Here is a 12,078-nt window from a genome sequence, read left to right on the forward strand (position 1 = left end):
GAAGACCTTGTAAAATACTTCAGAGCACCACTGCAGGGGTAAGTACCACTACAGCCGGTGGGATCTGAAGCATCACCTTGCTGCCTGTGTGACAAGGACCATGCAGAGAAGTGGAACTAGAAACCAAATCTGCTCACCCCTACTCCTTTTCATTATTTTGTGGCATCCTCCCATGTCAAGCCTGACACCACCACCTCAAAACTGGTCAACTCTTGCAGCTTACCTTGTCTTGCATGATGCTGATAGCTCTTGCCTTCCCCAGGGCTGTCCCAGTACAGCAGTGATCCCCGCACAGAGTGGGACCTGAGCACTTACTCTACGAGGGACCAGGTGCTGGAGGCCATGAAAAATTTGCGGTACAAGGGCGGCAACACCTTTACAGGTACCTCCATCTCACAAGTCTCTGCTAAATGATCTGTGTGGCTGCAGTGCGGGAAGCTATTCCCACGGGATGATGTCCTCTGTGGGGATCAAGGCCACTGGGGACAGAGAAAAGCATAAAGGTGGAGGGAGTTGTCTGCAAGGCTGTAGCACACACTCCATCTCTGCTCCTCCCCAGGTCTGGCACTGACCCACGTCCTGGAACAGAATTTGAAATCAGATGCTGGTGCCCGCCTGGAGGCTGAGAAGTTGGTGATACTCCTGACTGATGGAAAATCCCAGGATGATGCCAATCTGGCTGCTCAGACTTTGAAAAACCTGGGTATAGAGATATTTGCCATTGGTAAGAGCACAGCCATTGATAAGCTGTAGGATAAAGCCAACCTGCTTCTGATCTTCTTCAAATTGAATGTTATGTCCCCTCAATTTTGATAGAAGCATCCTGAGGCCATAAAACTAAGATAGGGGGCAAGACCTCTACGTTGTGGCTAAGATGAAAACTAACTTATTTATTCATCATAGGTAGTGTCTTCAAAGGATATTTTGTTTGTTTAGAAAAAAGCATTAATTCACATGGGAGATTTCACACATCCCATCTAAAGATCTTTGTGATCCTCAGAGACCTGTGCCATGAGAACATTATTCTCAGCTGTGGAATTAGGCAAGAGAACAGTGTATTGGGGAGGGCAGGAGACCTCCTTTATAATTACTGCCTCTCACAACTTTCCATTTCTCTGAATAATAACAGTATCTGCTCTTCACTATCTGGCAGCAACAGTGAGACACAAAATGGCCTTGAGCAGCTCTGTTCTTGATGACTACATGAGTCTGCTAGAAACTAATACATGAGCAATAAAGGTACATAGAAAAATCTCCTAAAATTGCAATCCCCAAACTTTAAGTGTTAATTTATGTCAGGAAGAGACAAGCAAGAGTTTATTGCATAGGGTTATGTGGCTAAGTGGCTGACACAGTGATTCCCTTTGCGGGCTGAGTAGAGCTGCTGAGTCTCAGCTGTATATTGTGCAGCACAACAGACTAACATCTGTGTACATGAAATCATTTGAAGATCTGTTCCTGGCTGGAGTCTTTGCCTTTCCACTCTGATTAGAGGAAGATCACATTGTTTGGTCCCTAGACATCAGGACCTGAGCATGAATCTCAAGACCGCCTTGGTTCTCACTGTAAGAACAAGGGGGAAGGAAGCTAGAAAAACTGTTAAGGTAATGGTCTTGTACTTGAGAAACCAGGTGGGATCCTCATCTGGCAATGGTACTGCTTGGGCAATGCTAAGGTGGCCCTGTGCCTAGAACTGGGAAGCAAAATAGTTGCGTGCTATGGGGCTTGGTCTGGAAAGGGTTAATGAGGATGCGGAGCAGAAGGATAGGGCTGGAGGATGCTCTGTGATGGTGAAGTTCTGCTAAATAAATGGTCTGCTTTTTGCTCATCCTTGACACTCTTGAAATGCAGTGTGATGTTCTGATGAACAACAGACTCTGTGGGGAGCGCTGGCACCTCATAAATATAAAATTGTTGTTTATTCATTCACTCATTCCCCCATTTATGCCAACTGCCTCTGAGGGTGAAAAATATCTGCCTTCTTGGTAGCAAAGCCTGCAAGTGATGAGGAGGCAGGAAACCAGAAGGATTCACTAGACTATTTCGAAGCCACAAAAGACCTTCTGAGCCCATAGAGTTGAAAACCCTCCCAGGGGTGGACTGAGGCTGGTGTTGCAGGAAATCCTAAGGCCATTCTCAGACACCACCACCCCACTGAAATGGCTGGGAAACTACTTGGAGAGCAGGATGGAAGTGGACCCATCCTGCCCCTGAACAAACAACACAGAGGCGGGAGGCAGAAGCGGCTCCTCTCGGGCGAGTTTTCTCAGTCTCGTTCTCTGCTTACAGGGGTGAAGAATGCGGACGAGGCAGAGCTGAAGCAAGTGGCCTCGGAGCCACTGGAGCTCACCGTGTACAACGTGTTGGATTTCCCACTGCTTAGCTCTCTGGTTGGCAGGCTCACCCGGGTCCTGTGCACCAGGATCAAAGAGAAGAGCAACAAGGAAAATGCAGGTGAAATGAAACTTCCTCAGTGAAGGCTGAACTTCCTTCTGCTCATTATCCACCTTCCTTACCATCAGGATTGACCCTTTCTCATGCCTGTGCCTCCACGAGCTCCACCACCCAGTCAGCACCACCTAACTCTTCGCCTCCAGTGCTGATCTCCTTGCTCAGCCCTCTTGTTGCCTGACAATGGTCTTTGCCATGTCAAAGTGTTGGGCAGTTGCTCCTGCGATCGTTGTCCCTTACAAGACCCTCTGGATGTGGTTCTTCCACAATCATGCCACTGCAGACTCCCTGCTGTCTCTAACAAGTCACAGAGAGACATTACCTGTAGATATTTCCATTCTGATGCCCTTGGATTAATTATCTGCATTTGGCCTGTGAGCCAATACAGGCAACAGCCATTCCTACCAGGGGTTTGGATAACTCTTGGTGGATATAATCACCTAATGACTATAAGTACCATTGAAGGGAAGAGTGGACTTCTTTTCCCCCTTTCATTATCGTTTGGTGCGATAGATGCACTGTAACCATCCCATTTTCTGTGTTTCTTCCAACCAAAAGGAGGCAGAAAAAGCAAAAGAGCTAATTTGAGAATATATTAGGGAGAGTGTACGAAAGAAATGTGGAGGTATGAAGAGGAGATGATAAAATATCTAAGCACTTTTTTTTCTCTCCACACTTTACTCTAAATGATGGATCTCCAAGGCATTTTCAAGTTAAAACCAAACAGCCTATTTTTTTCCTTTGCTGGAGAGTAATTTGTATGATGAACAAGAGAGTAAAGAACCACTCCAGATGTTAGCTTAGATCCTCAGGAGAAATATTGTGTAGATATTTCCATCTCTCTCTGTTCTAAGATTGGCCTAAGGAGAATGGGAAAGTCTAAATTTCAAGCATACTTTTATTTTAATGCTCTGGAGATTCATATACATAAATTGATTCATCCTTATTAATTAGTACTTGTTTGGTATAATTAGACATTTTTCAAAGGTGGAGATTGGGCTAAAGAAAGATGGACTGCTCAAAAAAACCCCCAAAATAACTTCTCATTCATTTTGACAAATTTTTACGATTAAGGAAAGCTGGGTCGTGTTTTGGATGCATGCAAAAATGCAGACTTGTGTTGAAAAAATATCCTCAGGACCCAATGAAACACACAGCTTGTTGTCTATGGAGTATTTATGTTTTCGTAAACCCAGTTTTTAACTATTTATTTCAGAGCAGTTTGGAACAGTTTCTATAGGGAAGGAGACTGTAGCTTGATTTGAAAAATGCTGCTCATATTTATGAGCTAGAAAGTACATTTGGCATGAGAAGTCTGAATAAAAGAATGTAACTGTGTTTTTAATTCCTAGGCAGCACTGTGAAAGATATCTCTGCGAACACGGGTCCTCAGCTAAGCCCAACCAACCTTAAAATATCAGCTGTGACCTCTAAGAGCATGCACTTGTCCTGGAGTCCTCCTCTGAGACCACCAAAGAAATACAGGATTGTGTATTATCCATCTAAGGGTGGTATTCCCAAAGAGGTGAGAGACCTTTCTCTGAACATCTGAGGTTGCAGTATCTTAAGTAGACTTGACTAGACAAAAAGATGAGGTAGAGGTACAGTTCCTGTGGGATGTCAGCTAAAGCCAGAGATGAAATGAAATGCACACCAAGTGTAAATGGGATCAGCTGAGAGGACGACAAGATAGAAGAGGACATCAGAAAGGTGTCATCTTGCTAGAAATAGGGGAAGCCATGCTGATGTGGATTTTTCTCTTATGCAGTGTTATCCCCTCCCTAAAACACCTGTTTTCACTCAAAGAAGATGTTCAGGTACACAGAGTTGTCCAAGGATGCTCATCTGTGATGGATATGACTTAGAAAAGCAAATCCAAGTTGTTTGTGGATTTCTATTGATTTCAGTGAGAGCACAATTAGAGCCTTGTGCTTGATGTTTGTGCAGATTCCAGCCTTAGAGGACAGGGATGTTCATTGCCTCTTACCTCTCTTTTGGGGAGATGCTAGCTGGCACAAAATTCAGAGGGCAACTGGACTTCATGTTTCTGGGCACATACATGCCACAAAGAAGCCACACTTGCTAGGGAAGGCCAGTTCAGCCATTCCTTTGTCAAAATGCAGCTGGCACCTCCCTGTCTTGACAGCTCTCCTTTGTGCTTACAGGTGATTTTAGATGGAGCAGTCTCCTCTTTGCAGCTTTCCAATTTGACCTCGCACACGGAGTATCTGGTGTCGGTGTTTCCTATTTACGACACGGTTGTTGGGGATGGGCTGAGAGGTGTCACCTCCACATGTAGGTCGTGAGTAGAGAGATTTATGCGCGGCTATGACAAGTGAACAATATCCTTTCTCTGTGACCATCTCAGACTGGAGCCTGGCACTGTATTTTTCCCCCTCCCTCACGTTCACTCTGTCTACAGCTATCTCCATCCATGGAGACGTTCAGAACTTGACCAGAGCAACCTGCTCTAATTCAGCCCTGCTTTGAGCAGCTGGTTGCACCAGAGACCTTCAGGGTCCCTTTCCACCTGTGTCACTCTGCAAAGGAGAACACTGTACTGAGCTCCCCCAGACATGGCAGCAACACACCATGCTAGAAATATCTTGCAACCCCTTTCCACTTTTTTATCCCTGGGCTTCAAATGATTTAAGCCTATTCTCTGTGAAGTGGCTGCTCCACTGTGTTAGATGTGGGGTAGGTGTTCACCAGGCTGCAGTAGCTGTTGCAAAGCCAGGTCTCCTCTGGGGTTTGAGCTCTCACAGACCTCGCACACTGAAGATATCTTGGTTTTCCTTTTCCTTTTTTCCTTTCAGTACCTTTGTCTTCCCCTCGCTCTCTGCGTGTCTCTGAGCTGAGCCACAACAGCATGAGGCTGAGCTGGAAGGCAGCCCAGGGAGCTACGCACTACCTGGTGCTCTGCTCCGCAGCCCCTGATGGTGCAGAGGACTATACAACAGAGGTAGAGTTCATGAGAATAATGTCAATATAATTTTTTTCTGTCTGGGCTGAGTTTAGTTCTAGCTCTAGCCTTTGTGAATTGATATCATGTGTTTAAAAAAAAAAAAAATTAAATTGTCAACATTATTGCAAGCAATGTTTTTCATAGAAGATTTTTTTCTTTTTTAAGGGTGTGCTTAAAGTGATTTATAACTGTGAGAGTTTCATGTGGGAAATTAGGGCATAGGGAGAGAACTGGCTGCCTCATGGGCCCCTGGAAACCCAGGCACTGAACTCACATCTTTGCAGCCCTAAATGTATTTGCTGTATCCTTGAGGCTGTACATAAATGTTTTGCTCTGTTTAGCTTAGAATGTTAATAGAAAATTTACTAGGGCAGTTTTCGCTGACCTCTAAGAACAGACCTATGGCATCACATAAGAATGAAATAACACCCAGTGAATAGAAAATCCTTAAAACCCTAAGAACTCTTTCTCATGGGTACATTTTAATGAGTTCTCTGGAGTACCTGTAGGCTGAGGATATGAATTGAAACAAACAAAAAAAAAAGAGTGGGGAAACATGTATTGTCTCTATGACTCAGATTCCCCCCTCCAAATGCACGGCTGTAGGAACAATTGCAGGATGGTTTTCAAAACAGAGCAATTAATGCTTATAATCTGCTTTCAGCACATGGTTGTGGGTTTTTTTAAGATTCAGAACATTTGAAGAGAAACTAACACTTAAAATTATATTTTAGCATATTAGAACATTTCTGCAGATACCTGACCTACTCACTGTAAGAATGCAATGCTCTAAGGCTACGGGATGTCTGCAAAACCTGCATTAAAATGTTCCTGGCCTTTTATAAAACTGTGCTCCGTTGTGTGCAGACTCCTCAATTCTCCAGGGTGCATTTTTGCAGCGAGCAGGCTGGAGGAGAGCTGTGCCCGTGCTGCGTTAGCGGCAGATGGCAGCAGCCCAGCTGCTACGGGTCTGCTTGCAGCAGGCAGCTCTTCTGCGAGAGCTTTCCACGTGTCGGGGCGAAGTGGGATCACATCACCCACACGCCCCCTGATCCAACCCAGAACAACAACTGCAGCAGCGTTTTTGTGTAAGAGACTGATGCCTCTGCAGACCAGGGTAGGAGGAGGTGACGTGTACCTCCGACGGGCTTGGTGTCCCTGGGGAAGGGAGGCAGAGCACCGACCACTGCAGAGTCACCACCCAAGTGATGAAGTCCTGAAGCGGAGAATTCCCCTTAGAGTAACCAAAGGGACCTTGACTGGTATCTCTGTAGGGTCTTGCACTGTTGAGGGCGTTGACAGGTACCCTAGAGCTGAAAGGTGCCCCAAAGCATCCCTCTGTTGACAGGTGAAGGTGGCCCAGCCTGAGGTCCTGCTCGATGGGCTGTCGCCCAGCACAGAGTACTCTGTCGCGGTGTACGCGATGTATGGGGAAGATGCGAGTGATCCAGCCAGCATCCAGGAAACCACCTGTAAGTGCTCCTGCTGCTTACGGAGTTGTTGTTAAACCCTTCAGGCAGGAGAGACGTGTTAAACGAGGTGCTTCCCATACTGTGCGTGTGGCTTGTAAACATGCTGCCTCTTACCTGGTTGATCTTAAGTGAATATTGGTCCTCGAGGGGATCTCTAATTACATGGTGAACTGTGAAAAAGGAATGATTCTCCCCTGGTAAAAAAGGACTCCTGAAAGAGCTGTTCCCTGAGGTCTTTGTTGTCAGGTGGAGAAAAAGGGAATTATTTGGCTATTTCTTCAGCTAAAGCCCAGGTAGCCTTTCATGGCATCCCAGAGGCATGTATGATAGTGGCATAAAGTGAATATTTTCCTGCACGGTGAATGAGTCTCTTAGTTCAAGGTGGGTTTATCTAAGAGCAGGAGCAGGCAACCAGTGGCATTGCCATTGTGCAGCCTGCGAAACCTCAGAGTGCTGTCACTGACTGTTGTTGCAGTGGCCTTGAGTCCTCCCAGATACCTGAGCTTCTCCGAGCTCAGCCACGCGTCCGTTCGAGTCAGCTGGGAGCCTGCGTCTCCGGCTGTGAAAGCTCACCACGTCACCTATGTTTCTAGCAGAGGGAGCAACACTGGGAAGGTGAGTCCTCAAGGGGTTGGTGGAAGGAAAAGAAAATTGGGAGGTGAGATACTGCCTTGTTCTCCTTCAGCTGCATGGTTCAGGGAGGGCTTAACGGCTGGCAGTGTTTTAATTCTGAAATAAGCACTTTTGATGAAGTTGCCACACATGTGCTAACCCCTCTGTAGCTATACCCATGCTTCTCTCGTATCATAGAATAGTTTGGGTTGGAAGGGATCTTTAAAGGTAATCTAGTCCAATGCCCCTACCATGAGCAGGGACATCTGCAACATCAGGTTGCTCAGAGCCCCATCCAACCTGGCCTTGAATATTTCCAGGGATGGGGCATCTACCACCTCTCTGGGCAACCTGTGCCAGTGTTTCACCAGCCTCACAGTAAAGAATTTCTTCCTTATATCTAGTCCGAATCTACTCTTTTTTTGGTTTAAAACCATTACCCTTTGTCCTGTCACAACAAGTTCTACTAAAAAGTCTATCTCCATCTTTCTTATAAGTCCGCTTTAAATTTTGAAAGACTGCAGTCAGGTCTCCCCGGAGCCTTCTCTTCTCCAGGCTGAACAACACCAACTCTCAGCCTTTCTCACACAATACTCCTACAACTCCTCCACTGCAGGTGGAGGTCCCTGGCACTGCAACATCCACTGTCCTGAGACCTTTGTCTTCCCTCACCCAATACTTCATCAGTGTCAGATCTACGTATGATGAAGGGGACTCCTTTCCAATTACGGGCAATGTTACCACCTGTAAGTAAGCGATGGAAATGCTTTTGGTCCCAGTAACTGGTGACAAAATTGGCTTATGTGTGTCTGAACCAGGATATTTTGAAGACGGGTCCCACTAGCTTGTGGCCAAAACCCTTGCACAAAACCCAGATGGCCATTGTTCTCTGTGTGTGGAATATATTCAACTGTGTTGTGGTAAAAATGAGACGGGACGAATAAAGAAGGGAAGCAAACGAAGAAAAAGCATGATGTATCACTAACCTCTGTGTCCTTGAGAGCCCTCCTAGGCTTCTGCCTTTTAAAATACCAGCATGATATGTGTCCTCTCCACAAATGAGATAATCCTCTTTAATTAGTGTTTTTTAAAATAATTTACCCCTCTCTGTCCTGGTGGCCATTGTCATACGGGTCTGGAGAAGTGAAAGACAGGCTGGTGTCAGACGTCTGCCTGGTTGATGTTTTGCTCCCCAGCCATCTGCTCCCCACCTTGGCTCTGACAAGGTTCTCTCAGTGCCCTCACTTCAGCTCGTTGTCCTTCTACGTCCCTCAGTGAAGGTCCCCCCACCGCGTGCGCTGAAGGTTACCGAGCTCTCCGGGAACAGCCTCCGACTGCAGTGGGAAGCTGTCGCCGCCTCTGATGTGGTTGTCTATCAGATCAAATGGAACACAACTGGTGGAGAGAAGCCTCAGGAGGTATGGTCCCACACACAGATTGGGGGAGGCTGGGTTGGCTTAGTGCCTGCTTGATGGCTCTGAATGCACCTGCAAGAGTAGCATAGGACAGCATAAAACTATTCAGTTTAATGCACTCAGGCAGTTAAAACAGTTGAGAACACAGTCAAAGGAGCCTATGGAATAAGACAGGGTCTGTCCTGGGTCTGGCTCTGTTCAGCAGAGCAGTCACCTTGAGTGCTGGAAGCAGGAGAGACAGCGGGATGGTCCTACAGGCTCTGGGAAGATTGCAGAAGTGTTCTGGAAAATCTCAAGGATGAAATTCAATAGGGACAAGCAGAAAGTATTAAGCTTAGGCAGGAATAATTAACTACAAGTATACAGGATGTAGAACAAATAGCTAAGAAGCAATTAAATAGAAAAAGATCTGGGGTTGCAGAGAATCACCAGCCCACAATGTCAAATTGTTGTGGAAAAGATAAAGATAATACTCAAGTATTTATAGCTAGAAGTATCACCTTTAAGACAAGTGAAGCAACTTCTGCTTTTCTCAGTGCTGGAAAGCACTGACTGCTTTTGGGATATTGCTCTTCAGGAAGGATGAGGTCCATGTGGGGAGCACACAGAGGAGAATGGCCAGCGACAGAGCTGGTGCAGGAGGGACAGGGATGATGGACCAGATGACCTCTTCCCTGGTTCTCAAGCCCCTAATTTCAGTATGAGTGCAAACAGCAGTTTAAATGGTGGTTTAAATACACAAATCTCTCATGCAATGCTTCACACTTGGGCTGGAATTAGGGGTGTACTGGGGCTTCTGTCCCCAGCACACCTAAAAGCTGGAAACTGAGCAAAAGGATTTCATGCTGACTATAACTGGGCAGCAATGCATGGGCATCTACACTGCATTAATCAGGGCTGGAATTTTGCCTTTGTTTAGATGTGTGCAACCCACATCAGTAAACTTAGTTCTCAAAGCCCAGTGCTAACTCATCTGTGCATACAGGCAATCTGTGAGCCAGACACTTGGCTGGCATGAACTACCTTGGGGATGCTTGCGAACTCGACTGACTCATTTCTTCCCCTGCTGCAGCTCTCCGTCGCTGGAAATGTGGCAACGGCTGTCCTGCCAGGCTTGCAGAAGAACACTGACTATAAAATATCCATCTGGGCCTATTACAAAGATGGTGCTCGAAGTGACACTGTTTCTGTTCAGCACAGGACCAGTAAGTGATCAGTGCTCGGTATCCGCAGCCTAGGGATAATAAACTGGGCACAGGATGCCTCAGAACCCATCACAAACCAAGAGCTTCAGATCTGCTCACCTCCAGTTCTGAAAACCCAAACCTGAACATCTGAAAGGGGTTAGAGGTATTTAGCCCATCGTCTTAAAAGTATTCCAAATTTGTCCTGAGAGAAACCGGCTGGGTAAACACAAGCAGGCTGGTGCATTTTATAGGCATCTGATACCCCTGCAACGTGTTTTGTGTAGAATACATTGCTTTCCACCCCCCTGCTTCTGTGTAGTGTATTGATGCAAATGAATTGGCTTTCTGTAGGGTGTCCAGCTGAACATGTCACTGTGCTGCCTAATGAATGTTTCCTGTTAGTAAAATATTGTCTGTTAAGGAGGGTGAGGATTTCTTCAGCTACATCATTGCTGAGCTGTGCTTCATGCGAGGGCATTTACAAAAATGAGAGAGAATCCTGCAGGCAGACTCTGCTTTGGAAGCATTATCTAAATCTCACTTTGTACAGACAGGATATGAGGTTAAAAAGTGTCACTCCCAGAGGTCCTCTTAATTAATATTGCCTCTATAATGGCTTTGTTGGTGGTGAATGGAATACAATTCATTCAACAGCAGCAGTCCTCTCCTCCTCCATCTCTCAGCTCTCAACCTCCTTTGCAGAATAAACTTCTTTTAGACTGGTGTTGGGCTGATGAAGATCAGAGTAAATGGCAATCTCGGAATAAAAAGCTCAGGTTTTATTAATAATGAATAATAATTACATTTGTTTATAGAAAGGTACCTCAGGCAAATATCTAAGAGATGCATACTGATCAAAAAAAAAAAAAAAAAAAAAGCGTTCTACAGGTTTATAATGATAAAGGGACAATTAGAGCTGTTCAGAGGCTTTGGAAAATGAATGGCCATGAATTACAAAATGCCAAAGGAGCTCCCTCAGCCTGCTGCAGATGACATGCGACGATGCCCTTCTAGGTATATTTGAATAAGCCAGTCCTTGCTGGTGTTGGCACCGGTGGGACATGGGAGGCAATTTGACTTCTGCTTGTCAGCTGCTGTCCTTCTTCAGGAACAAGGATGCCTTAGGGATGTCAGACTTTGCCTTGCTTCATGAAGAAAACAAAGCGCTCAAAAAAATCAGGTGTGCAGCTGGGCACCCAAACGTGAGTCTCAGTGTCTGGGTGCTGCCATGAGCAGTCAGCACAGGGCCACACACTTCTCAGGGCCAATATTCACATGTGAAAGCAATGTCTTTGGTGATTAGTTCTTTTTAATGTTTAAAGTAAGAGGTGCCCACAGGAGAGAAGTGGCACAAGCTGATGATTCCCAGGAGGTAGTGCTGATCTTGGGCAGTGCAGGGGAAACTTGTGGATGCCAGCAAAGTGAATAAGGCTTGTGCAAATGGATGTATGGGAAGATGTGGCACTAGGCAGGACTCTGGGAAATTCTGGGATGGGGTTATATTTTAAACCTTTACTGTTTCAAGCAAAAGCTACCATCTTGTACTGTGCGATTATGAGTGGTTAGGATGTTCAACAGGGTCAATCTACATGTCAGAGCTGGTGAATGGTAACTCCTTCAGCTAGAGCATGGCAGGCTTTTACATTATCTGGAAAACCCCAAACCCTTCGTTTGAGTTTTGAGCCCTCTCCACCCTGATTTTAATTATAAAATGAAATTCTGGGGGCTGAAACATCAGTGAATCCTATCTAGTTCTCCTCAGGATGGCAGACTTTGGGTTGCAACCTGGTGAACAGCAGTGATCGGGCTATGCCGAACAAAACCAGAAGTGTGTGTTAGAGGATGTTAAGAAACCATTGTGACTTTCATCATTACTTTTCTCTTTTTCTCTCTTGGCAACATCCCCTTATATAGGAATAGATCAAGAAATTAAGTTTTTCTTTAAAATGTCTTGATAGAATTTTCAAGAAACACTG

The 12,078-nt window shown here is 45.6% G+C and overlaps 1 protein-coding gene across 1 annotated transcript in view; it reads left to right on the top strand.

Moving 5' to 3' along the window:
* COL20A1 (collagen type XX alpha 1 chain) overlaps positions 1-12,078 on the top strand; it is a 53,738-nt gene that overhangs the window by 11,592 nt on the left and 30,068 nt on the right. Inside the window, exons 8-18 of the mRNA XM_033010413.2 lie at positions 263-382; positions 560-724; positions 2,290-2,454; positions 3,804-3,976; positions 4,617-4,746; positions 5,268-5,413; positions 6,765-6,888; positions 7,364-7,503; positions 8,117-8,246; positions 8,776-8,918; positions 9,988-10,120. Of these exons, the coding sequence (XP_032866304.2) occupies positions 263-382; positions 560-724; positions 2,290-2,454; positions 3,804-3,976; positions 4,617-4,746; positions 5,268-5,413; positions 6,765-6,888; positions 7,364-7,503; positions 8,117-8,246; positions 8,776-8,918; positions 9,988-10,120 (1,569 nt within the window). The remainder of the gene's footprint in view (positions 1-262; positions 383-559; positions 725-2,289; positions 2,455-3,803; positions 3,977-4,616; positions 4,747-5,267; positions 5,414-6,764; positions 6,889-7,363; positions 7,504-8,116; positions 8,247-8,775; positions 8,919-9,987; positions 10,121-12,078) is intronic.

This window comes from Tyto alba, unplaced genomic scaffold (assembly GCF_018691265.1).
Source record: "Tyto alba isolate M040663 unplaced genomic scaffold, T.alba_DEE_v4.0 Super-Scaffold_33, whole genome shotgun sequence".
Taxonomy (NCBI): domain Eukaryota; kingdom Metazoa; phylum Chordata; class Aves; order Strigiformes; family Tytonidae; genus Tyto; species Tyto alba.